General features: G+C 35.2%; 2 protein-coding genes across 2 annotated transcripts; one reads left to right on the top strand and one right to left on the bottom strand.

The window, feature by feature from the left end:
- Nucleotides 1–5,328: 5,328 nt before the first annotated feature.
- Nucleotides 5,329–16,238, top strand: LOC139954862 (interferon-induced very large GTPase 1-like). Its single transcript, XM_071954831.1, has 3 exons — nt 5,329–5,444; nt 7,131–7,182; nt 9,221–16,238. The coding sequence occupies exons 1-3, from the start codon at nt 5,367–5,369 to the stop codon at nt 14,083–14,085; spliced, it is 4,995 nt and encodes a 1,664-aa protein (XP_071810932.1). The 5' UTR covers nt 5,329–5,366; the 3' UTR covers nt 14,086–16,238.
- Nucleotides 16,239–20,397: 4,159 nt separating this feature from the next.
- Nucleotides 20,398–24,194, bottom strand: LOC139954755 (arylsulfatase-like). Its single transcript, XM_071954676.1, has 3 exons — nt 24,056–24,194; nt 23,243–23,549; nt 20,398–22,089 (listed from the first exon to the last, which is right to left on the bottom strand). Exons 1-3 carry the CDS (start codon nt 24,192–24,194, stop codon nt 21,654–21,656), a joined length of 882 nt encoding a protein of 293 aa, XP_071810777.1. The 3' UTR covers nt 20,398–21,653.
- Between the last annotated feature and the right edge of the window lie 930 nt (nt 24,195–25,124).

The raw sequence follows: 25,124 nt of genomic DNA, 5'->3' as shown, positions 1-25,124 counted from the left end.
GCAAGACCACTTTTATAAGACCGACTCATTAAACAGGATAACGAACGATGATGGGTCCGTTTTACTTCAATGGAAGAAAGAGAAAAAAACAGTTTTTTTTCTTATACTGTCATACTCTTGGCGTATATTTTCAAAACCATTAAAGTCAACACATAACAAGAACCCCACACCAAGTTTATACCTCAACTTTCCCTGTTGATTCAAATGGTTTCCTTCAAACGATTTATAATTTTATTAAAACAAGCGAAGCGATTGCTATTGTCAGCTCAATTGCAATGATTGATAAAATTAATATTGGAGTTTATTTCGGAAGAATTATTTTGAGTTATTCTGCTGTGTTGATTATCATAGGAGGACGTATGTAGAAAGAAAGAAGGGAGAAACGAAACCATAATGGAAACAGAGAACCCGGATGAAGATGATGTGAAAGACGCTGCTACTAGCACGACTTCCCAGCAAAATATCGATAAGGTACATTTTTATTATCCACTGTAGTATAGGATCAAGTGAATAAAACAATGGTGCACCATAACCTCGGGTATTAAACCAGTTCTGCGATAATTAAAGCGTGGGTTCGTTTTTCCTGATAGAAAGAAAGACAAACAGAAAGATACATTATAGTATATATTTTTTTGATACCGTCATACGTTTGGCGTATATTTTCAAATCATTATGATCAACATAAAATTGGGCCCGACACTAAGTCCATATACTTTAACTTTACTTGTTAATTCAAATTATTTCCTTCAAACGGTTTATAAACTGATATAAAAATGATAGCGAAACCATTTATATTGTCAATTCAAATGATTAATATGTTCAAATGCAATGATTAATATAATTAATATGGGAGTTCATTTCGGAAGAATTAATAATGAGTTATTCTGCTGTGTTGATTATCATAGGAGGACGTATGTAGAAAGAAAGAAGGGAGAAACGAAACCATAATGGAAACAGAGAACCCGGATGAAGATGATGTGAAAGACGCTGCTACTAGCACGACTTCCCAGCAAAATATCGATAAGGTACATTTTTATTACCTCGGTAGTATAGGATCAAGTGAATAAAACAATGGTGCACTATAACCTCGGGTATTAAACCAGTTCTGCGATATTTAAAGCGTGGGTCCGTTTTTTCCTGATAGAAAGAAAAACAAACAGTAAGATACATTATAGTATATATTTTTTTGATACCGTCATACTTTTGGCGTATATTTTCAAATCATTATGATCAACACAAAATTGGGCCCGACACCAACTCCATATACTTTAACTTTACTTGTTAATTCAAATTATTTCCTTCAAACGGTTTATAAACTGATATAAAAATGATAGCGAAACCATTTATATTGTCAGTTCAAATGATTAATATGTTCAAATGCAGTGATTAATATAATAAATATTGGAGTTCATTTCGGAAGAATTATTTTGAGTCATTCTGCTGTGTTGATTATTATAGGAGGACGTACATAGAAAGAAAGTAGGGAGAAACGAAACCATAATGGAAACAGAGAACCCGGATGAAGATGATGTGAAAGACGCTGCTACTAGCACGACTTCCCAGCAAAATATCGATAAGGTACATTTTTATTACCTCTGTAGTATCGGATCAAGTGAATAAAACAATGGTGCACTATAACCTCGGGTATTAAACCAGTTCTGCGATAATTAAAGCGTGGGTCCGTTTTTTCCTGATAGAAAGAAAAACAAACAGAAAGATACATTATAGTTTATATTTTTTTGATACCGTCTTACTTTGGGCGTATATTTTCAAATCAATATGATCAACACAAAATTGGGCCCGACACCAATTCCATATACTTTAACTTTACTTGTTAATTCAAATTATTTCCTTCAAACGGTTTATAAACTGATATAAAAATGATAGCGAAACCATTTATATTGTCAGTTCAAATGATTAATATGTTCAAATGCAGTGATTAATATAATAAATATTGGAGTTCATTTCGGAAGAATTATTTTGAGTCATTCTGCTGTGTTGATTATTATAGGAGGACGTACACAGAAAGAAAGAAGGGAGAAACGAAACCATAATGGAAACAGAGAACCCGGATGAAGATGATGTGAAAGACGCTGCTACTAGCACGACTTCCCAGCAAAATATCGATAAGGTACATTTTTATTACCTCGGTAGTATCGGATCAAGTGAATAAAACAATGGTGCACTATAACCTCGGGTATTAAACCAGTTCTGCGATAATTAAAGCGTGGGTCCGTTTTTTCCTGATAGAAAGAAAAACAAACAGTAAGATACATTATAGTATAATTTTTTTTTATATACCGTCATACTTTTGGCGTAAATTTTCAAATCATTATGATCAACACAAAATTGGGCCCGACACTTAGTCCATATACTTTAACTTTACTTGTTAATTCAAATTATTTCCTTCAAACGGTTTATAAACTGATATAAAAATGATAGCGAAACCTTTTATATTGTCAGTTCAAATGATTAATATGTTCAAATGCAATGATTGATATAATTAATATGGGAGTTCATTTCGGAAGAATTATTTTGAGTCATTCTGCTGTGTTGATTATTATAGGAGGACGTACACAGAAAGAAAGAAGGGAGAAACGAAACCATAATGGAAACAGAGAACCCGGATGAAGATGATGTGAAAGACGCTGCTACTAGCACGACTTCCCAGCAAAATATCGATAAGGTACATTTTTATTACCTCTGTAGTATCGGATCAAGTGAATAAAACAATGGTGCACTATAACCTCGGGTATTAAACCAGTTCTGCGATAATTAAAGCGTGGGTCCGTTTTTTCCTGATAGAAAGAAAAACAAACAGAAAGATACATTATAGTTTATATTTTTTTGATACCGTCTTACTTTGGGCGTATATTTTCAAATCAATATGATCAACACAAAATTGGGCCCGACACCAACTCCATATACTTTAACTTTACTTGTTAATTCAAATTATTTCCTTCAAACGGTTTATAAACTGATATAAAAATGATAGCGAAACCATTTATATTGTCAGTTCAAATGATTAATATGTTCAAATGCAGTGATTAATATAATAAATATTGGAGTTCATTTCGGAAGAATTATTTTGAGTCATTCTGCTGTGTTGATTATTATAGGAGGACGTACATAGAAAGAAAGTAGGGAGAAACGAAACCATAATGGAAACAGAGAACCCGGATGAAGATGATGTGAAAGACGCTGCTACTAGCACGACTTCCCAGCAAAATATCGATAAGGTACATTTTTATTACCTCTGTAGTATATAGGATCTTGTGAATAAAACAATGGTGCACTATAACCTCGGGTATTAAACCAGTTCTGCGATAATTAAAGCGTGGGTCCGTTTTTTCCTGATAGAAAGAAAAACAAACAGTAAGATACATTATAGTATAATTTTTTTTTATACCGTCATACTTTTGGCGTATATTTTCAAATCATTATGATCAACACAAAATTGGGCCCGACACTTAGTCCATATACTTTAACTTTACTTGTTTCAATTGTCTCCTTCAAATGGTTTATAAACTGATATAAAAATGATAGCGAAACCATTTATATTGTCAGTTCAAATGATTAATATGTTCAAATGCAGTGATTAATATAATAAATATTGGAGTTCATTTCGGAAGAATTATTTTGAGTCATTCTGCTGTGTTGATTATTATAGGAGGACGTACACAGAAAGAAAGAAGGGAGAAACGAAACCATAATGGAAACAGAGAACCCGGATGAAGATGATGTGAAAGACGCTGCTACTAGCACGACTTCCCAGCAAAATATCGATAAGGTACATTTTTATTACCTCGGTAGTATCGGATCAAGTGAATAAAACAATGGTGCACTATAACCTCGGGTATTAAACCAGTTCTGCGATAATTAAAGCGTGGGTCCGTTTTTTCCTGATAGAAAGAAAAACAAACAGAAAGATACATTATAGTATATATTTTTTTGATACCGTCTTACTTTGGGCGTATATTTTCAAATCATTATGATCAACGCAAAATTGGGCCCGACACTAAGTTCATATACTTTAACTTTACTTGTTAATTCAAATTATTTCCTTCAAACGGTTTATAAACTGATATAAAAATGATAGCGAAACCATTTATATTGTCAGTTCAAATGATTAATATGTTCAAATGCAATGATTAATATAATTAATATTGGAGTTCATTTCGGAAGAATTAATTTGAGTCATTCTGCTGTGTTGATTATTATAGGAGGACGTACATAGAAGGAAAGAAGAGAGAAACGAAACCATAATGGAAACAGAGAACCCGGATGAAGATGATGTGAAAGACACTGCTACTAGCACGACTTCCCAGCAAAATATCGATAAGGTACATTTTTATTACCTCGGTAGTATCGGATCAAGTGAATAAAACAATGGTGCACTATAACCTCGGGTATTAAACCAGTTCTGCGATAATTAAAGCGTGGGTCCGTTTTTTCCTGATAGAAAGAAAGACAAACAGAAAGATACATTATAGTATAATTTTTTTTTATACCGTATACTTTTGGCGTATATTTTCAAATCATTATGATCAACACAAAATTGGGCCCGACACTAAGTCCATATACTTTAACTTTACTTGTTTCAATTGTCTCCTTCAAATGGTTTATAAACTGATATAAAAATGATAGCGAAACCATTAATATTGTCAGTTCAAATGATTAATATGTTCAAATGCAATGATTAATATAATTAATATTGGAGTTTATTTCGGAAGAATTATTTTGAGTCATTCTGCTGTGTTGATTATTATAGGAGGACGTACACAGAAAGAAAGAAGGGAGAAACGAAACCATAATGGAAACAAAGAACCCGGATGAAGATGATGTGAAAGAAACTGCTACTAGCACGACTTCCCAGCAAAATATCGATAAGGTACATTTTTATTACCTCGGTAGTATCGGATCAAGTGAATAAAACAATGGTGCACTATAACCTCGGGTACTAAACCAGTTCTGCGATAATTAAAGCGTGGGTCCGTTTTTTCCTGATAGAAAGAAAAACAAACAGAAAGATACATTATAGTTTATATTTTTTTGATACCGTCTTACTTTTGGCGTATATTTTCAAATTATTATGATCAACGCAAAATTGGGCCCGACACTAAGTCCATATACTTTAACTTTATTTGTTAATTCAAATTATTTCCTTCAAACGGTTTATAAACTGATATAAAAATGATAGCGAAACCATTTATATTGTCAGTTCAAATGATTAATATGTTCAAATGCAATGATTAATATAATTAATATGGGAGTTCATTTCGGAAGAATTAAATTGAGTCATTCTGCTGTGTTGATTATTATAGGAGGACGTACATAGAAAGAAAGAAGGGAGAAACGAAACCATAATGGAAACAGAGAACCCGGATGAAGATGATGTGAAAGAAACTGCTACTAGCACGACTTCCCAGCAAAATATCGATAAGGTACATTTTTATTACCTCGGTAGTATAGGATCAAGTGAATAAAACAATGGTGCACTATAACCTCGGGTATTAAACCAGTTCTGCGATAACTAAAGTGTGGGTCCGTTTTACCTGATAAATAGACAGATACATAAATAGATTTTTCTGATACTGTCATACATTCGATGTTTATTTTGAAATCATGAAGTTCACCATATATAATTAACCCGACACCAAGTCCATACCTCAACTTGTTACTTCAAATAAAATGATTAATATAATTAAAACGAAACGAAAGAATAAGGAAGACAGAGATGAGCTGACGTGTAAGACGCTGCTACTGGCACGACTTCCCAGCAAAATATCGATGAGGTACATTTAATATTATGTACTGTTGAATAGAATCATGTGAATAGAATATTTTACACAAATTGTATTGCAATCGATAAGTCATTCTTCATTGTTGGTTACGATATACGATAACATTATGTGTTACTATTGTCAAGAGAGTAACATCACTATGTTCAGTTGGTTTTCCTTCCTCACAACATTGTATTCACTGGAGACTTGGAAAGATTGTTTCAGATAGTTATAGCTGCACGTAGTTTCATTATAAACAGTACTGTACAAAGATATCCAATTTAACATTTGCTGTCTAGAATGATCCATTGATCATTGCACCATCTTTTACATGCATGAATAGATTTTAATATATTAAACGGTGAATTGCTTTTCAGTTTCATTGAAAACCACTCTTATCAAAAATGTTTCTCTTGTTATGCTGTCTTTTGTGGAACAATTGTGTTAAAGCAGCATTTTGCGTTTGGTCGGCATTTTCTACTTGTTTTTGACATATCCATCGAGTTTTTTACATATACCAATCACAAAACAGCAAACTAAGATATTAGCCAAGTTTTTCCCTGCCAACATCGTTAATTGGCGAGTCATTAAGGATATTTGCAGATAATGAGAAAAGTTTCCACGACAAATTCCACATTTTAAATTAGTCGTATACAGTTCCCCCAAACCCACTAATTTGAATTCAACCAATCAGAGATGCAGGTTTAGTTATGAGCCGTTGCTAAAAAATAGATTCAAGACTTTGCGTTAGTACAACCAGGGAGTTGTTATGGAACTCACTGGTACAACTGCCATATAGACTGTACACAAATCAAGTATGGTGTTGTATTACGTATTGGTCGATGAAGTTCGTAGTGTTTAAATATTCATATTATGGGCGAGGTTTATTGGGATCCCAACGGAAAATATCTTGGAGAAAAAAAAAGTTGAAAGTTGCAAATTTTTCGACTTTTATGCCACCATTTGGAGTAAGATTTAAATAGGTAATCTAGTTATGTATGTCGTTATGGCATAGTGGAGTCAGTGAGGTTGAGAAAAATCAATCCCAGTTTTATGTTGAGTACCGTAATAATCTGTAGAAAAACTTGCCGACCAATAAATTACTACAATGTTATGTTAAACTAACTTAAAATTTGATATCAATATAGACACATTTGCACGACAAACAGGTTTCTTCATACATCCGTCATAGTATTTTTGGGATAAAATGCAACTGATGATCATGATGTCAAACTATTTTAACTATATGCGAAGGTTAGGAGTCAATGATGGTCTCGGGAGTAATTGAAACGTCATGTTGTAAATAACATTTGAACACGCTTTTTCCTCTTTAACCATTCATATCAGATGGCCGGCAATACAGAGAACAACACCAGTGAGTCAGAACAAGAATCTCCCGGTAAGGCAATGCACGACATATAGGCTACAGCTACTTGTAATAACCCCCCCCCCCCCCCTTAGCTTCTCTCTCTCACATACCAGGAAAAGATCTTTGGAGAAAGCTATCAGCAATCCGTACATAGAAGCTCAGACAAAATGTACGCAAAATCACTAAATGTAGTGAAGGGTTCAAAAAGAAACCTAATGCTTAGAGCTTTGACTGACTTAGACAAAGTCTCTTTGAGAACATAAACAAGTTTTCAATTGAATTACACTTGTTAAATCAGTGTAATTGAATACGTTTTTCGCAAGGCAATCTAACAGTTTAGCTTTATCTACTGATTTTTTGCAGGATAAACCTGCTATATTGCTCCATCAACAGTGTAGTCGTTCCACACCATTATGCCAGATGATAAGTCGATTTTTTAAATTGTTTTTAGGGGGACCTTGTGTAATCTTGTTTCAACTTTAATTACCACAAATTGAACCGACAGATATAAAGCAGAACTGCCTAAACACTCAAGCACAAAGGCCGGTAGAAGGATGATAATTAGAGGCTATTAAATGTATAAAAACTAAACCATTAAAAATAAGAAAACGAGAAACAGTATAAGAAAACTAATCTAGTTAGAAATGCTTTCCAGATGGCTCATAAAACAGTAATATAGAAATTAAAAATTGTAGAACAGCATTCACAAAGGATGATACAAATGGAACTTTTAAACAAATTAAAAGAGTAGTTAAGGTTACTAGAATTCCAAATGAATTAAGATAGCTAATCCTTTGTAGGCAATAAATTATTCAGCTTAAATCGAACCATGGGAGTACCAGAATAAATTACAAGCGGAAGTATTATTAGCAATATGTCTCTTTAAGGTCTCATTTTGTTCAGTGTTGAAATAATTTCCCTCTCCTCCTCATGAGCTTCATCATTATACTCCTTCTGGTGAGCAACTATAAAGAGCCAGTATTAAACTTCTCGAGAATACCCCTTCAGATAATTTGTAGATGCCGGGAAGAGTGTAAACTTTTCTGTTCATCACATCGTTAGATCGACGTTTTGCATGGTGGCATCATCAAACGTCGAAGTTGTTTTTTGCTATACACGTTCAGTTTCGAATTAGTCCATTCAGTATATTATGGTATGTTTCTACTGCTCTCTTTGCCTGTCATCCCTTGTCGGTAATAAGATAATAAGGTTTGTTGTTGATTTCTGTCATGTCTCCCTGTACTCATCTAGAGAAGTTGCTTGTAGCTTTCTTTTTCGCATGTTCGTTAAAGAAACTTGTGGAAAATAGTCTATATACATGTGTGTATTACGTTATCGGGATCATATCGATATTTCTTTGCTCAGTGCATAGTTTCCGCAAACTACATGTAATGTGTGTGTAAAACATTTCCAATGTCGTTTGTCACTGATATGCTATTAATTAGAGTTTATTCTTGCCACAAAGACCGTGTAAACTGTAAAGAACTTCTTTGATCAATGTATGATCATGCAGATCCCGTATTTTGAAAAACGTTCAGGGTCCTTCTCCAATAATTGTATCGTTTTACAAACTGTTCGACTTAGTAACTCACAAACAATCAGCATGAGAGAAAAATGATATCCAGTTAGCTGTTGTCAAGAGTTGTCAAGTTGTTCTTTATAGGCAAATGTTTGAATGAACATATCATATAACGATAGCAGTAATGGTTACTGTGAGAGTAAGCATGTTGTCTTTGCTTAACTCTCACGCTTCGAAATGCCATTATTGCGGGTGCATGTACTCATTGGAAATAAAGTTGGTTGACAGCGACATTCACCATCACCTACACTCGTTTCTCGCTGCTGCAAGAAATATTCCGAGAATAAATGTAGCAATACTTAGTCGGAAAGTTATTCCTGACTAGCAACATCGTATTAGTTCGTTTATATACGAGGTACTTACAATTTTGGTATATTTCCAGATAGAGACACACATTACAATTGTGAATTGTACATGAATCGTTTCAAATTTTTACGACTTCAGTTTGGCTTTGACATCAATTTAAGTATATACTCTTATATTCGATAGATAAAGAAACTGAAGAAGATTTTCTGGAATACTTGGAAGAGGTTGGTCTAAAGGACTATTTCCTACGGAAGCTCACCCTGAAAGCGGCCACAGAGGTACGGCTGATCCCAAGCGACGATTCAAAAAAAGAGGGAAAAAAGGAGGAAGAAAAAGGGGAAGAAAAAAAGGAAGAAAAAGAGGAAAAAGAAGAGGAAAAAGAAGAGAAGAGAAAAGATTTACCTTTTCTGTTTATCAGTAAGCTAACCTCACTAGACAGTAGGGTTACATGGAAAGAGAATCTTCACATAGAAGGTAGTGTAAGAGATTTCATATATGCAATTCTTCATTGTTCCGATAATCATTTAAGACAACATTTGCTGGAGAAATTTGCATCTTGTCAACTTGCCGTGCCAGTCTTATTACCTGGGGTAAGAGATGCCGCGAAACCAGAGCTGCTTACTTGGGCATTAAGTCGTGTTGTAAAAAAATGGAAAGAAAATGAAACATCTCTTGCTCCAGAGAAACGTATGGTAAGTGAGCCTGTATTTACCACTGCATTCATAAGATTTGGTGATATTCCAATCTCCAAATCGTCCGTATTAAATAATGTCATTGGTAGAGCTCAAGGTAATGGAACGTTTCAATATTTTATGTCTTATGATGATGAAAAAGAGAACGTTTTCCATTGTTGTGGATCAGTAGAAGCCCAATGGTATCTGCCAATGTACGGCAGAAAAGAGGATTTGTTGAAAGAAGTTACGTTATTGTTGAATCTGAGAGGTGATGCGACAGAATTTACTACCGAAAGTGAGTTTACGTGCAAAGCAGCTAATGCTGTATTCCTCTTTGTAGATAAAGACAAATTGGAATGCTACAAGACAGCAATTGATGACATAAAGAAAAGATTCAAAAATGTTTTCGTGATACATTTGATGGTACAAAAAAAAAAGAAGGGCAGGCAAACACGTAAGCAACAGCTCAACAGTGAGCGTAATACACTAAACATCGATGCAAACGATGATAGTATTGATTTTGGCTTGGAACGTAATGCAACAGACCTTGCAAAAATCATTTGTGAGAAGATTATGCAATACTGCAATTTCACAAAGCGTGAGGATTACCATTCAATTGAAGACTGGCAAAAGTTTTGCTTTAATGAAGTAACCGTGGATCAGGAATATGATTCCTATTACAAAGCAAAACAACTGATGCAATCCACCTTTCCGAACACTGAATCCATAGAGGAAGTGAAAAAATCATATTTACAATTGCAAGTCGAATGGGGTAAATGGGTCGAAGCTGATAGAAAACGTTTGTGTCGTGGGGAACAAACTGTCGATCATCAGTTTGAAGCAAAGGATAAAACTAAACGTGATATGAGGAAAAAGCAAAGAGAAAAGGGTTTATCTGCCAAAATGAAAGTTTTTTTTAATAACTTGAAAACAGTTATGCTTGACGAAAATGATCTTTTGCATTATTTCATGTCCTTTTTTCAAACACATATCGAACAAATGACCACCAATGAATTTCCTCAATTACTTAAGAGAATCCACGAGTTGAATACTGACCTGCAAAAACGAAAGTCTGACCTGAAGCACGTTTCACCCAGTGAACGCATGAAACTGCAAAATGAAATAGAAGATTTGCAAAAGCAGCTCCTAAAAGAAAGCCAACAAGTTAATGCGAAAAACATTAGTTGCGAACACTTTATTCGTGAGTTAGGACAATGGTATGAAGCAAACCTGGGAGATACAAATGCTCACGAACGAAATAAATTGCTGGTTAACATGGCATCAAAATTACTTCTTGCAGGATATCCATTGGAACTTTTAGATGGGGAAACTGTTTACATTCCCATTGATTGGATATCAGGCGTCTTAAAGAATCTCGATAAAACGCTTAATAACCCACGAATATTTGTTTTGTCTATAATTGGTATCCAGAGTAGTGGAAAGTCAACGTTCTTAAATAGTATGTTTGGGGTCAGGTTTCCGGTACGTGCTGGTAGATGCACAAGGGGGTTATACCTACAATTGTTAGAAGTAAACGAAGCATTTCATGAACAACTTGGTTTTCAGTATCTTCTGATTATTGATACTGAAGGATTGCATTCTCCAGATCGAACTGTTCTCAACGACCACACATTTGATAATTCGATAGCGACACTTGTCATGTGCATAGGGGACCTTACCCTATTGAATATCGGTCAAGAAACTATTGGCCCAGATATGATTGGCATATTGCAAATAGCTGTCCATGCTTTGATAAGAATGAAGAAAGTCGATTTGGTTTCTAATTGCAGAATTATTCAGCAGAGAGTGAGCGACATAGCAGCTGCCGCTAACAATAAAACTAACATGGCTAAAATAAAGGATGCTCTCAACAAAGCCACTCGTATTGCTGCTGCTGAGGAAAGAGTAGAACACATTCAAGATTTTTCAGATGTATTTCCTCTAGCTGAAGAGGATGACTTGCAGTTTTTCCCATGCTTGTGGATGGGTTTAATGTCTCCTCCAAATCCTGGCTACAGTGATAAAATTCACGCCCTAAAGGAAGCCATTTTCAAACCAAAAGTAAATCAATCGGTAATCTCTCCTCAGTTTACACTGGTAAGTAAGAAAATTCACGCTTTAAAGGAAGCCATTTTCAAACCAAAAGCAAGTCAACCGGTAATCCAACGTCAGTTTACAATGGCAAAATTTGTTCAAAGATTGAAGGATGTATGGAATGCAGTGAAATCAGAAGACTTCGTCTTTAATTTCCAAAATAGTTTTGATGCCCTCAGTAACCAAAGATTCCGACTAGAGCATAATAAACTTATTGGAAAAATGAGAACTGAGATATTTCAATGGGAACTTAGCAATGGTGGAAATGTCACGAATGCTACAAGAAAAAGTTTTTACACGAGGCTGGAGATTAAAATAACTGAAAAATGCGAAAATGTAAATAAGAAAATAGATAAATACGTAGAGGAGCATTCAGACGAAGAGGAGGTAAAAAGACGTCAAGAGAGTATCAAAAATGAGACAATCGGAATTGGTAAAGATATTGAAAGAGGCATCAAAGAAAAAAAAGAGATACAATTACAAAATGAGGCCGATATAAAAGGATTGCCAAATTTCACCAGAGAGGCAAAAGAAGAACTGAAATGTGAGGCTAAAAAAACCGCAAAGCAATTAAAGGACACAAAAGGCACTGACTATTGGAAGGACAAACATGAGGAATTGGATAGACAATTTGACATACTTTGGGATAAAAAAATCAAACAGCTTGAAATAAACTTCAACAAATTTATAATTACTGAGGGATATATCGAGCAGGCGTGTGATAACAGTCTTAGAAAACTAATGCTTGGTACAGAATATAGCAAAGCTTACACTGACGAGATGAAAGATGACAAGAAATTGAGGGAGAAGATGCATTTGCCGAAATTTGGGATTCCGAAATACTTTGCTCATTGGTTTGGCATAAATACTTTGAGATTTAAGGACTTAAAGGACAAAGTTCAAATTGAAGTTTTTGGAATTGTAAATCATCATAGAAGGGATCTTAGAAATAACGCGAAAGTTATACCGTTTCAAGAAAGTCGCGTAGATACTATTTTACTAGAAGTGTACAATGCATTAACGGATAGCAAAGTCAATAGTGAAACTTTGGTTAGTAACCTTCGTGAAGTTCAGAACGAGGTTTGTACAGTTTGCAAAGATTGTCAACGACAGTATGAAAGTCACAATTCATTGCAAAGAATGTTTGAAAATGAGAAGGAATGTTTAAAAGACGAATTTAAAGGCTATGTTGATGAAACCATTAAGAGTGGAGCGGCTGTAAAGCGATCATATACTGAGTGTTTGACAGTTTTGCGAAATGTAACTTTAAATGCCTTCAATGTAAAACTCTTAGAACAAATGAGGAAAGACGATTGCTATAATGATAAGCAGAGGATGCTTGGCAGAATTTTAGAAGAGCTCTGTCTTAAGAAAGAGCCAAAATTGTATCATGATTTTATAAAGGACAATGATACATTCGTTAGCGATTGGTTGAGCCAAAAGGTTCTAACTGAAATTACAACACGGTCTCAATATTGGGTTACAGACGTAATATATACAAAAATCAGTGAAATACTTGATTATGTTCAATCTGCATTACGTAAGACTAAACATGAATTGACGGAACGTGAAGGTAAACAAACAACAACATTTCGGGAATGGGCAAATACATTTCTGAAAAGCGAGTACATGACAGAGTATGGAATGGATATAAAGTTTTCTGTTGAGAATTTCAATCTAAGCGACATTGCTGAATTTACCAAGATGTTGGACAGCATGTTCAATTCGCAATTGAAAAGAGATATTACTAAACAATGGAACTTAGACAAACTAAGTGATCCGTCAGTAGCATCTCAGCTTTACTCAAAAATGCGGGATGTGGCATTTGATATCTTGGATCATTTAGGAACGTGTAAGGAAGTTTGTCCTTTCTGTAATGTACCCTGCCATTTGCAAATCAGAGGTGAACATACACACAAAGCTATCTTTCATTACTCACAGGGTGTAGCAGGACGTCATTACAAAGGGTCACTTAAACTGGTATCAGAGCCATGCACAATGTTAGTAGCCTCCGACACGAAATATCGATGCAGCATAGGGCCACCAGAGGAGTATAGACCTTACAAGGACTATGCCGAGGATTATCCTTCTTGGGACATTACCCCAATTACAGGGAAAACTCCAATACTGTACTGGAAGTGGGTATTGCAAACTTTCAATAATGATTTTGCGAAGTTGTACGGTTTAAAGCCAGCAGAGCTCCCAAATGAATGGGGTACAGTTTCAGAGCAAGATGCACTAAAAAGTTTAAGGGAGGAGTACCATCTGACCAGTAAATAGGCAGCAGCATAGGTTATAGTTCAAGGCGGTACACGTATATTTAAGATACAACAGATGCTGTCATCGCAAATAACACCACGCGCAGTACACATTTTCTACAGATCTGATATATCATTCAGTAAAGTATAGTTTACCGTAACCGTTTTAAGCTCTAGTTGAATTATATTGAAAATTTGAAGGGGAAAAAAGTGAAAAAAGAGGAAAGAAAAAGGTTCTAACTGAAAAACAAAACAGTCCCAATATTGGGTAAGCAGCGTAATAGTTAGCAAAAACTGGACTATGTTCAATCTGCATTACGTGTGACTGGAGAATGGGCAAATAAATTTCTCCAAAAAAAGGAAAAGAAAGTGAAAAAAAAGAGGAAAGAAATATAATAGGAGATAGTTGGTCACATAATTTTACAATCACTGTGGACTTGAATCATTGGACAGTTTAAATCTTCAATGTAAGTTTCAATTTTGTAACAAAGTTATAGTAATACTTTCATCTTTAATTTCAAAATGATTATCGAAAGTTTATGATCCTTGTGTCAATCTAATGAAAACAATAATCTGTAATTGGCACATCCCAACTAATATTTAAAATTGTGGCTATTTAAAAATACAAAATTGTTTCGCTAAAATATGATATATTGTAAATGCATACATGTAAAGTTTCATATGAACATAAATTCAATGGATCTTGTTCGAAATCGCGTGGAATTTTTCTCTTAAACTTTTTTTCTGAAAGTAAAACTTCATGAGTCAACTTTATAAGTTTTTAAGCATTTTTGACACTTCAAAATCAATGAGCTGATATAGCTTATATTTCCAAACCATTTTGATAACTGAAACTAGCTGTTAATGTTTCTTTTAAGAGACAAATCATTGGAAACAATATTTAACGTATAAATTTCTTTCAGAAGCATGTTTATTCGTTTCATTAAACAATATTTACAAATTAACACACATCGATATAAGAAACCAAACTTTCCTTTTCAACTCTGAAGAAAATTGTTACTATGAAAAGTTTTAAGAAAGAAAATTGTAATTTTAAAAATAATGTTTACCTTCATCATGTAAGATATTAGTCCTGTCTTTTAATTTTGAAAATTTAAACGCATATAACGGTGAAAGTATTTCTTTTCGTAGTTGAGGTAGAAACTTTAATAAATGTTTTAGTATGTAAAACAGGCATTGTATATTACTTAAAATAAAACAGAATATTATCATTTTTTGTGTTGTTTAATTCGAAGACAAAACAAAAACATTTTTAATGTTTTTTTTCTAATTAGTTGTATATTCTAAACTGGGACAATCTCCAATACAATATAATATTATAATAATGTGCTAACACATTGTTGATATTACGTAGCCATGTTAGCTAGACTTGAATGATTTTCATTACATATTATTATATCTTCATGTATAAGAAAGTATAGTTAGTAACTACAGTTAATTTACCTTTATTCAACCTTAAGAAATTATCTGTATATCACTTTTATTGATCGATGGTAAACTTGGATTTTGTTAAAGACAAGAACTCTAAGCATCCTGAAAACTATAGCTTAAGTAAAAAAAATGTAGAACAATGTATATTAATTTCGTTAAAGAAAAACGTTTACTTTCATTCGAAAATATCCATTAAATGTTGAGTTATTATTAATCAATATTTAAAATTTTACACTGAAGCGTTTTAAGTTTAAATTTGTAAATTCGAAACTGATTTACGTTAATCATGCAAATAAAATTAAGAAACAGTTTAAGTTGTTTTGCAATCATGGAAGTATTATTGTTTGAATATTCTCAACTGAAAACAATCTACAATTTGCTGACAGCATTCTGAAGAGCTATTTGAAGTTGAATGTAATGTTATAAAAGTGACATAATTTATGACTGATTTCACATTTCCAATATGTAAGTGACGTCACTTCAGCAAATCTTGAAAGTTTATCCTTTACAATTTATTATTTTATAATGTAATTAGAAACCATTGTAACCACAGTTAATTCACATTTATTCAACCTTAAGAAATTAATTGCCTATCACCCTTGATCGAAATATTTAACCATATTAAACTAAAAACTTGTTTTATCACTAAGGTGGTTCTTAGTCTTGACTTAAAGACCCTTTTTCCATTTTGCTATACTAAAATAAAGCTTGGCTATTCTTATATGGAGGAGAAATGTTTGTTTCGTGTTATTTTTGCGCAGTACACAATACAGTACCTAAAGTACGTTTCGTGTTGATCTTCTACATACGACACTGTGAACAGTTGCTACAAGTAAACAACAGGACTGGCAAGTGGTGTCAGGAGGTTCAGCAGCGATTGAAGGATGAATTATATATATAAGTTTGAACGAATTCAGTTCAGTGACGCTCACAGTGGGGGTCCCGGTGGTGTGGTGGGTGGGGGCTGAGGCCATGTCGTTCACATGTAATCGTCATTTTTGTTTTAACATTTAGCCGGGGAAGAATTAGACAAAAGCCCCCTTTCAACCACACGCAAACAAATGTAGAGTATCTATTAGCATACTTGGGTGAAGAGCTACTTAAAATTGGAAACAGGCTAACATTTTGAAAATAACACAGACTTTAAATTATTGAATGAACACAATGACGTAAGTTTAGACAATTTACCAAAGCATTAAGATAAACTAAAGTAGCCTGAAGCTCACACTAACCTAATATTATTTTAAATCAAACTATATAATGTAGTGTAGGTTTTGCATTACCTGAGGTAATCCTTAACTGGGCCATATGCTGCAACTTCAGACCCCCTTAAGGTAAAGAGAGATTGGGTGGGCGGGGGGGGGGGTCGGATCATAACCCTGGGACCGTGATTAATTTGGGACAACTGGTAACGGACATCTTCGCAAAGGAGGGCCCACCGCCCCAACTGTTCCGGAGTTCCGACCTAGCTCTTGACAACTCGCTACAAGAGAGATAAGTTGTTGCAAAATAATTCTTTTTCTGAGATGAAACAAAATCAAACCATGGTTGTTGAGGTTAATCCTGCACAAGTTGAAAACATTACATTAAATTTTAGCGTCTCAGTAAACAATCAAGAACTCCTTCAGTTGGATCAGTGGCGTGCGCGAAAGGGTCCCGGGGAAGGAAACATGCTTCCATTACATACACTTTTCAACCTCACACAGATATTAAATGCAAGTTTTCATTAACGCAACCTCGCATTTAAACCTAAAGATAGACCTTATCTATCTGTTTTTAGTCTAAGTATCAGATCCCACTGCTAATTAAATTTCATTCTGTGGAGGGTCATGGGTTCCAATTAACACCGGTTCACGCTCCTTTAAAAATCATTTATATGCCATATCCATTCAATAAAGGTTCTTACGCCTACCTTAATAATGCCGGGGAATTCGAGTGATCAACCCCCACGTCACTGATATTGAACAGACAAATTATTGTAACAACATGTCAGTCCCTTACGCATATTGATAGGTAGCCTATATATTCTTTTTTATAACCCAACTTATAATACATGTCTAGAGGAGTACCTAATTCCTGTCATCAAGTCATCCAAGATATGTAAAGGATACTTGTGCTTTACAAATATTCCAAACAGCTGGAGAAGATATTCCATATAGAAGAAAACAATTGGTTTTAATGACACAAATCCATATAAAATATGACTTATGGGAAATAGAGGGGAAAGTAGCATGCTAACATATCTATGCCAGGCGATTAGAATGTTAATTTCGAATTTCATTTGTCCACTATATTACTTTTGATCTACTAGAAATGTGTTACAAATGATAACTATTTATGTTATTGGGAATCATGAAATAAGATGTAAATAAATGTTTAATGTCCCCAAATCAAGTCATCAAATATTAAAATGGAATCTTTTGTATTTGTATTAAATTGCTCACAAGTTACTAATTAGGAGAATGATTGTGTGACAGTCTTAGGTAGATTGATTGTTATCCAAGTATGTGTGAATGTCAGATGCCTTGATCAGAATTAGAACTCTAGACAACAAACAACTTTAATAGCAACAAACATGCACTCATCTGTCACTACCGTTCTGACTTGCTATAGCATAATAGTTCTTTACATGCACTGTTCAACACTATTAATAGTGTACACTTGGAAGTGCGCCGGTATCCGCCCGAAGACGCCCACGGCGCAGTGCCTATAACCAACCGTCTTATCATTCCATAACCGTTCTCAAGTCACTGTGGACTATACACGATGAGCTGCCACAAAGGGCGCTAAATCGTATATACAAATCAGACACATATTCCCACACAGGCTCCATACTTATTTGCTGAGCACCAAGCAAGATGGCAGTAGATCCCATTTTTAAAGTCTTTGGTATGACTCGGCCCGGAGTCGAACCCCGAACCTCCCGGCTGATAAGCGGATGCTCTAACCACGAGGCTAACCAGTCGGTACACTATTACTCATAGGAAATGTTGCAAAAATTAAACAAACTTGTACCTCGCATATGAACTTAAGAAATGACAAAAACCGTTGCCATTTGACTTGTTTATGGGTAGACAACAAACCAGGGTGTGTTTATATGGGATGGATATTAATGGCATGATGCTTATAGCTTAAGTTTGTCAAGAATCAGATTCAACCTCCCTACAATTTTGGTGACATCACTAGTGGATCTGCATCTGAAATGAGTGGCGCTATTCAATAAAGTAGTAGGAGAGTGGTCACTGAGTAGAAATAATTAGTGGCGCTATTCAATAAGTAGTATTGTCGGGCCCCCTTTTTCCTGAGCCGCCTGGCTAGGAAAATTGCAGTAAGAGGGTGTCTTTAAAAAAAAATTAGTGTCGCTTTTCAATAAAGTAGTAAAAGAGTGGTCTTTGAGTAGAAAAAATTGGTGGCACTATTCAATAAGTAGTTTTGCCGGCTCCCTTCTCAGGAAAGAGGGGAGCCGGCAATATAACTTGATTGAATAGCGTCCTTCCAAATTTTTGTACTGTTTGTCCTCCACCTCATTTGTTACTTTAAATTGCTCGATTGTCTGTTTTTTCCAATAAAAAAAAATCCAATTAACCTGCAGGAGCCGTGCCTTGCACGGCTCGAACAGGACTTTCACTCTGACCACGCATTGCATGCCTTCATAATGTCGTGTGCCTTTGACAGGCACACTGGCTCAGGATATAATGGCTCAGGAAAGAGGAAAGCCGGCACTAGTCCCCACTATGTCCTGAGCCCGTAGCATGAGGGGGTGGCTGGGGTCTTTGAGGGAAATTGGTGGCGCTATTCAATGACATTGTGTAGCATTGTACTAAATCGAGGTTATTTATAATGATCTATTCACAAGTTGCCTCAATTTTTCCGAAAATTATATTTTTTCAGTCCAATCATAAAAGCATATGTCATATTGCGTAACTTAACTGTCCGATCGTGGATGATGTGATTAGAAACTGATTTGTTGAACTCTTTTAGAATGTTAACTAACAAATATCTGTCTAACGGTTGCAGTAATACAAAGCAGTGCAGTCTTCCATTCCTATTCTGATCTAACTATACAATTTCCCACCAGAATCGTAACTTACGGGATTATTATACCGGCATTCAATGTAACACTAGTCTGATCACATGCTGACATGCCCAACAGTGCGCATGCCCGAGGTAAAATAGACCCAGGGTGATAACAATCCAAGTATGGGACCACAAAACACCGATAAGGCTGAGAACAAGGAGAAGGATTCCACCCAATGATGATGCCAAAAATGAGTTGGTGTGTGTTAATGTGTGTATGTCTGTGTCTATCCAACTTCTTTTGTTTGGATCGTAGACATTGTTATCAAGACAAATAATGCAGTTTTCTTGTTCAGAATTAATGAGAGAAGGGTATTGGAAACTTTATTAGTTTAACACAGAAAATTGAACTACTGCAGCTTAGGGAATCTGCTTGGACTGCTCCAGCTTCGGCAGTAGTTTTCTTATCGAAAAGGAGAGTTTATTCGCGAAAGGGATTTATTTATCCATCAGCAGTGAATTATTTACATGCATGAAGACAGTTCATGATATGTTCCAGTTATATTGATAAGCTAAAGCTCACAGTTGTGTTAATACTATCACTGGTCTGAGATACTGATTCTACTATATAAGAGAATTACTCTGAATATAAAACCAGCTTCTTGAGTTAATCGTGGTAGATATTTTGTATTAATATCGCTTATTTATTTATTATATTGCTATTATTATATCAGTGGGTCGAAAAAATCCCAAGATGACGTTGTAGCTTCAAAAGGCTCAATATATACTTCGTTCTTTTCTCCATGTCTGATCCCTCTCTGGTATGAAAACAAAAACATAGAACAGAGGGCGACAATTATGAAGATCACTTTAAAACCTTTATTTATCTCTACGTTTTAAAATTCTCATCTCAAAGTATATATATAAATGATGCGACGATATTAAAACCATTACAAAAAGGAACTGATATACGTCCTGGTGAACACGAATGTGATCAAGAATTTCTTTTTCTCGAAAATTTCTTGAAATGTTTGATTTCATACTCTTCTATCATGTTAACCTTTCCTCTAAAGGTACTTTATTTGTATTTCATTTACTCATAGGTTACACACAAACACAATAAATGTTGTTCGTATCAATGGATGGAAGAATTCAATTTTGCAAAGAAGTGGAGGGAGGTGGGGGGGGGTGTTACTTGGTGACGTTTGTAACACCGTTATTTGAAATATCACAAATCACAAATTTATCCACATTATGTTATAGAAAACACTTCACGTGGGCTGGGGAAGCTAAGCATTTTAGTGATGGGGGTGTATACATTTCGGACGACTCACCCAGTCCCATACACCCCACCCTCCACACCATTCTGCATCTCATTCCTGCCCATCAGGGAGTAGGTCCTTGATGTATCCAGTTACCCTTTTTAAATGTTTTGAATTTGATTGCGTAATGATAGTATTACTTGTTTCTATAACGTATAACATTCTACTCTACTTTTATCGTTTGCTTGCTGAAGTGCAATTTACTATTTATACTTAAACTATTTCTAGAGAGATGGACATAGAACTATTCGGCTGTACTTGCTGCTACTGGGTTGCTACTGGTTGCTCCAGCAATGTGAAGTATCGATGAATTATTATTTCAATATAGTTTAATAGAATTATGATCCTTGTTCAACAAATTTAATGGAATGTTCGAGTGTCTCATATGCAAACCATTGGCGGCTATGCATATTGTAAAACAACCCTCGGCAGGGCCCATATTCGTAAAGAGGGTGTTCTCTTTGTTCAAGTTTAAATAAAAAAGTGTAATTATTATGTAGAAAATACCTCATAAATGAACATTTTAGAACATAGTATTTATTAAGAAAAGCATTGGTGTTGAAAATATGAAAAATTGACGTAAAAAGTGACCTCTTGTGGAAAAGCATTCAAGTAATTAAATTTGTGATACGAATTGAACAGAGAGGTTCGTTTAGTCGGAATGTTTGAGTTAAACTTTGTGCTTTGACCTATCCATTCGACTGTCACATATCCTATTGCCCCTACCACTTCCCACCCTAACCCCAAAATTGAACACTCCTTCGTCGCCCCGTAATCCTACTTATGAACTCAATATTAGTCACAGACGAATAGCCACAGAGCAGACAATGACATACGCAGGATTTCCGACACTAGCTCTTACACCAGATGATGCGCATGGGCAGCCAGGTAATGTGCAGCAGGGTTGTAATTCAGCAATTTGATTGGTTGATGAGAGCAGATCCGGTCCTCTCACAATCGAACTGACGTGGACAAAATTCAACTGCATCATCTTGCACTCAAACCCGGGGTCGAAAACGGCAATCTCTGAATAATTGGTGAATCGAAATCCTTCTCCGACATCTGCGTCAATCAGATAAACATTTGGAACTTGTTGAGTTGTAAAACAAGTAGGTTCTCTACACCCTGCGTAATATTCCATTAATGGGGCGCCCTCTGTGCATTCTTCGCCAAATCCTACCCGGGTAGTTAGAGGTTGAGGTTGCAGCCGGAGATGAACTTTGTAGCCATCAAACCTACAAGACAAAGACAAACAGGGGTTGGGTTCGGGGTGGGGAGAAATCAATTTTTCCCATAATATATTTCAAGACGTCACTACATTTCCATATTTGCGTGCAATTGCGATATAAATCCTTGTAGTGAGCTAAGTTATAATATTTCTCATACTTTTCATGTCGTTCTAACCAACAATATGCGCTCTAAAATGTACCTACTCTCCATCGCCCCTCCTTTCTTTCTCTCAATTAAATTACGTTTATAAATTTAATCAAGTTTTAATGCATTAATATTGGTTGAGTAATGTATTCTAAAAAGTTCTTAGGAAAAAGAAACGTTTGGTGCATTTAAAATTTGATAGAAAACTTAGAAAAGACATGCAGCGCTGCTTACAATATTTTCCACTGAACTAAAAATAACAATAACCGCAGTAACACATATGAATGATTTATAAATCAGAATGGATATTAATTAATATATCTAAATCGTTAATGAGGTTTGGTTTTGACATGCATGGGCCGGGAATGAGGTTCTTTTTGCTTCTTAGTTATATAATTGTATCACATACCATAGAAGCACGACAATGCATTAATTGGCCATACGCGTATCATTCCGCAGGTTATTAGAACGTATAACAAGTTCTTAAAGGAAGTATTCCTATAGCTGTAAAATGTTTATTTGTATTCTTACTGACCCATCAAAGTCATCAATTATCAAGTTTAACAGAGGACTTTTCTAAACAGGCGGCAAAAGCCCTTCCCCGCCCTTCTCAAGTGCATTCAAATAATGCTCCGACGTTTTAAGGGTGCTCGATGTAGTCGAAACGAAACGAAACGAATGAAACAATTAGTGACAGTAGGTCTTAAAAAAAAACGAGCAAAACGAGCAAAATGAAGAATTAAAGGAAATTAACAAAAAAAGAGGAAATGAAACAAAGTAGATCTAAATCAAACTAAGAAGAAGAAAATAGAAAGAACAGGAATTGAAGCAAAGAAGACCTAACTTCAAAGCAAGCAAAACTAAAATGGGGAGGGGGGGGGGGATGTACGAGACGAAACGTGACCCAAAGCAATACAATTAAACGAAACAGAAGATAACAAAAGATAGTAAAACTAAACAAAACAAGAATTAATGAAAAGTTGGAAACGAGGAATAAAACGTGCACGAGATTACCTCATGGCTGTCAATATTTCTCCAGAATAGAAAAACAACCCCTCCGGATGGGCAGGTGCCGTCTGGGACTGAATTTCAAACCCCCATTTTTCACTCATCAGAAATTCTTCGTATAAGATGGATTTGAGTGAGCTCCCATCGTAAGTGATACCTGTCGGTAGAGGCCCACCTACGACGTCAAGGATGGTTGGGAAAATGTCCATGGAACTGACCGTGTGACGCGATACGCTACCTGCGGGAATTTGTCCAGGCCAACTTACTATCAACGGAATACGAATACCGCCCTCATAAACTGTCGACTTGCCACCTGCGGTAAAGATCAAAAGGAAACATGACAATGACGTCATCAAGACAGAGTTGACATTGTGTCTCCCACATTTATGAAGAAATCATATCAAAATAAACATGTCAATAGTTGAGTGGCTTCCGCTTCTGTAAAGAAGACAATTTTGCTGTATTCTGCAGACCGGCAATGTACTTCTACAATGTTTCACAACTCAGCAAACCAAAGTGATTCCCCTTTCTTTCACGCTTCCTCAATATTTGTTGTTACGTCATCATTTGTATAGTTTAAGCACACTCAATACGCATTGTCACTTCTTAAAACTCAAACATCTCGCAATTTAATGATAGGAAAAATGATTGCATACCGTCCATATTTATTACTCGGTACAAAATCTCATGAGGTTCTAGTTGACCTCCCTTAATCACAATGACTGTGTTGAGTCCATGCTACTAATGGATTTATCAAGAAGATAAAGTTTTTACAGTGCAGCTTAATATGGGTTTCCTAAACTACGACCTTAAACTTACCTCTTAAAGGGCCCTCAAAACCGGCTATTACACACATCTCTAAAAATGGTCCGTTGTCTGAGAGAAAGATTACCAGAGTGTTTTCTCTGAGCCCTAAATCCTTTAGGAGATCTATAACATTGGTAACAGCTGAGTTCATTTCATTAGTGCTGTCTCATATACTCACATCATATATTTTGTACGGTGTAGCATACGTGTGCTTGCTTAAGCTGACTGAGAAACACACGGATATGCATGCTGTGATAGTCATCGATTGCAAAAAGTAATCGGTTACGCCGTTCCAGCTATATATATATATATATATATATATATATATATATATATATATAAATATATATATATATATGTATATATATGTATATATATGTATATATATATATATATATACATATATATATATATATATACATACATATATATATATATATATATATATATATATATATATATATATATATATATAAACATAATCAGTTCAAAGGAATGACAATGTTACAAAATGGTCTTTCGGACTGAGTGATATTGCACTTGAAGATTGGTTGCTATTGCCTAACTTTTTAATTGCAGTGTTGGTGGATTACAGTTAGCCGAGTTAAATTGCAAGGAAGCATATTGTAGATTGTAGACTGCTCCTTGCATCCTTTTGTAGCTGCCTGTTCCTCGTGGTTTGGGCGTTTTATCGAATTGTGGAATAGATTGCAGTTAAACAACTTAATTGGACGTTTTTGTTGTTTACATTTACGTTGCTTTTCCCGCTTAAGGTCGCCCCTCTAGGCCCCCAAATAGCGCTTTACAACACAGGCCTAGTAATTTATCAAACGAATAAATAAAGTTTCTGTTAAACTTTTGCTCAAAAACAATTTATGAATCACTGACTTCAGCAATTTATGAACAACTTATTTCAACAAAGCTTTAATATGTAAGAAATACCATTCGCGGCATGACAACGAATTTTTGCGAACTGGCTTACAAACTTATCGATTGACTGCACCTTTTCTACCTAGCATAGCGATACAATAGTGGGCCAAGGAACTGCCCATTAATGTTATAAGCACAGCTAGTTACAGCA

This window comes from Apostichopus japonicus, chromosome 17, assembly GCF_037975245.1.
Source record: "Apostichopus japonicus isolate 1M-3 chromosome 17, ASM3797524v1, whole genome shotgun sequence".
NCBI lineage: Eukaryota > Metazoa > Echinodermata > Holothuroidea > Aspidochirotida > Stichopodidae > Apostichopus > Apostichopus japonicus.
This window is presented reverse-complemented; position numbering and strand designations above follow the sequence as displayed.

Excerpts from the sequence above, each read along its gene's own strand:
- LOC139954755 (XM_071954676.1), bottom strand. The coding sequence starts at position 24,194 with ATGAACTCAGCTGTTACCAATGTTATAGATCTCCTAAAGGATTTAGGG. Across the intron at positions 23,550-24,055 it reads TTTTGAGGGCCCTTTAAGAG|GTGGCAAGTCGACAGTTTAT; the intron begins GTAAGTTTAAGG and ends TCTTTACCGCAG. Across the intron at positions 22,090-23,242 it reads GAAATATTGACAGCCATGAG|GTTTGATGGCTACAAAGTTC; the intron begins GTAATCTCGTGC and ends TTTGTCTTGTAG.
- LOC139954862 (XM_071954831.1), top strand. The coding sequence starts at position 5,367 with ATGGAAACAGAGAACCCGGATGAAGATGATGTGAAAGAAACTGCTACT. Across the intron at positions 5,445-7,130 it reads CCCAGCAAAATATCGATAAG|ATGGCCGGCAATACAGAGAA; the intron begins GTACATTTTTAT and ends CATTCATATCAG. Across the intron at positions 7,183-9,220 it reads GTCAGAACAAGAATCTCCCG|ATAAAGAAACTGAAGAAGAT; the intron begins GTAAGGCAATGC and ends TATATTCGATAG.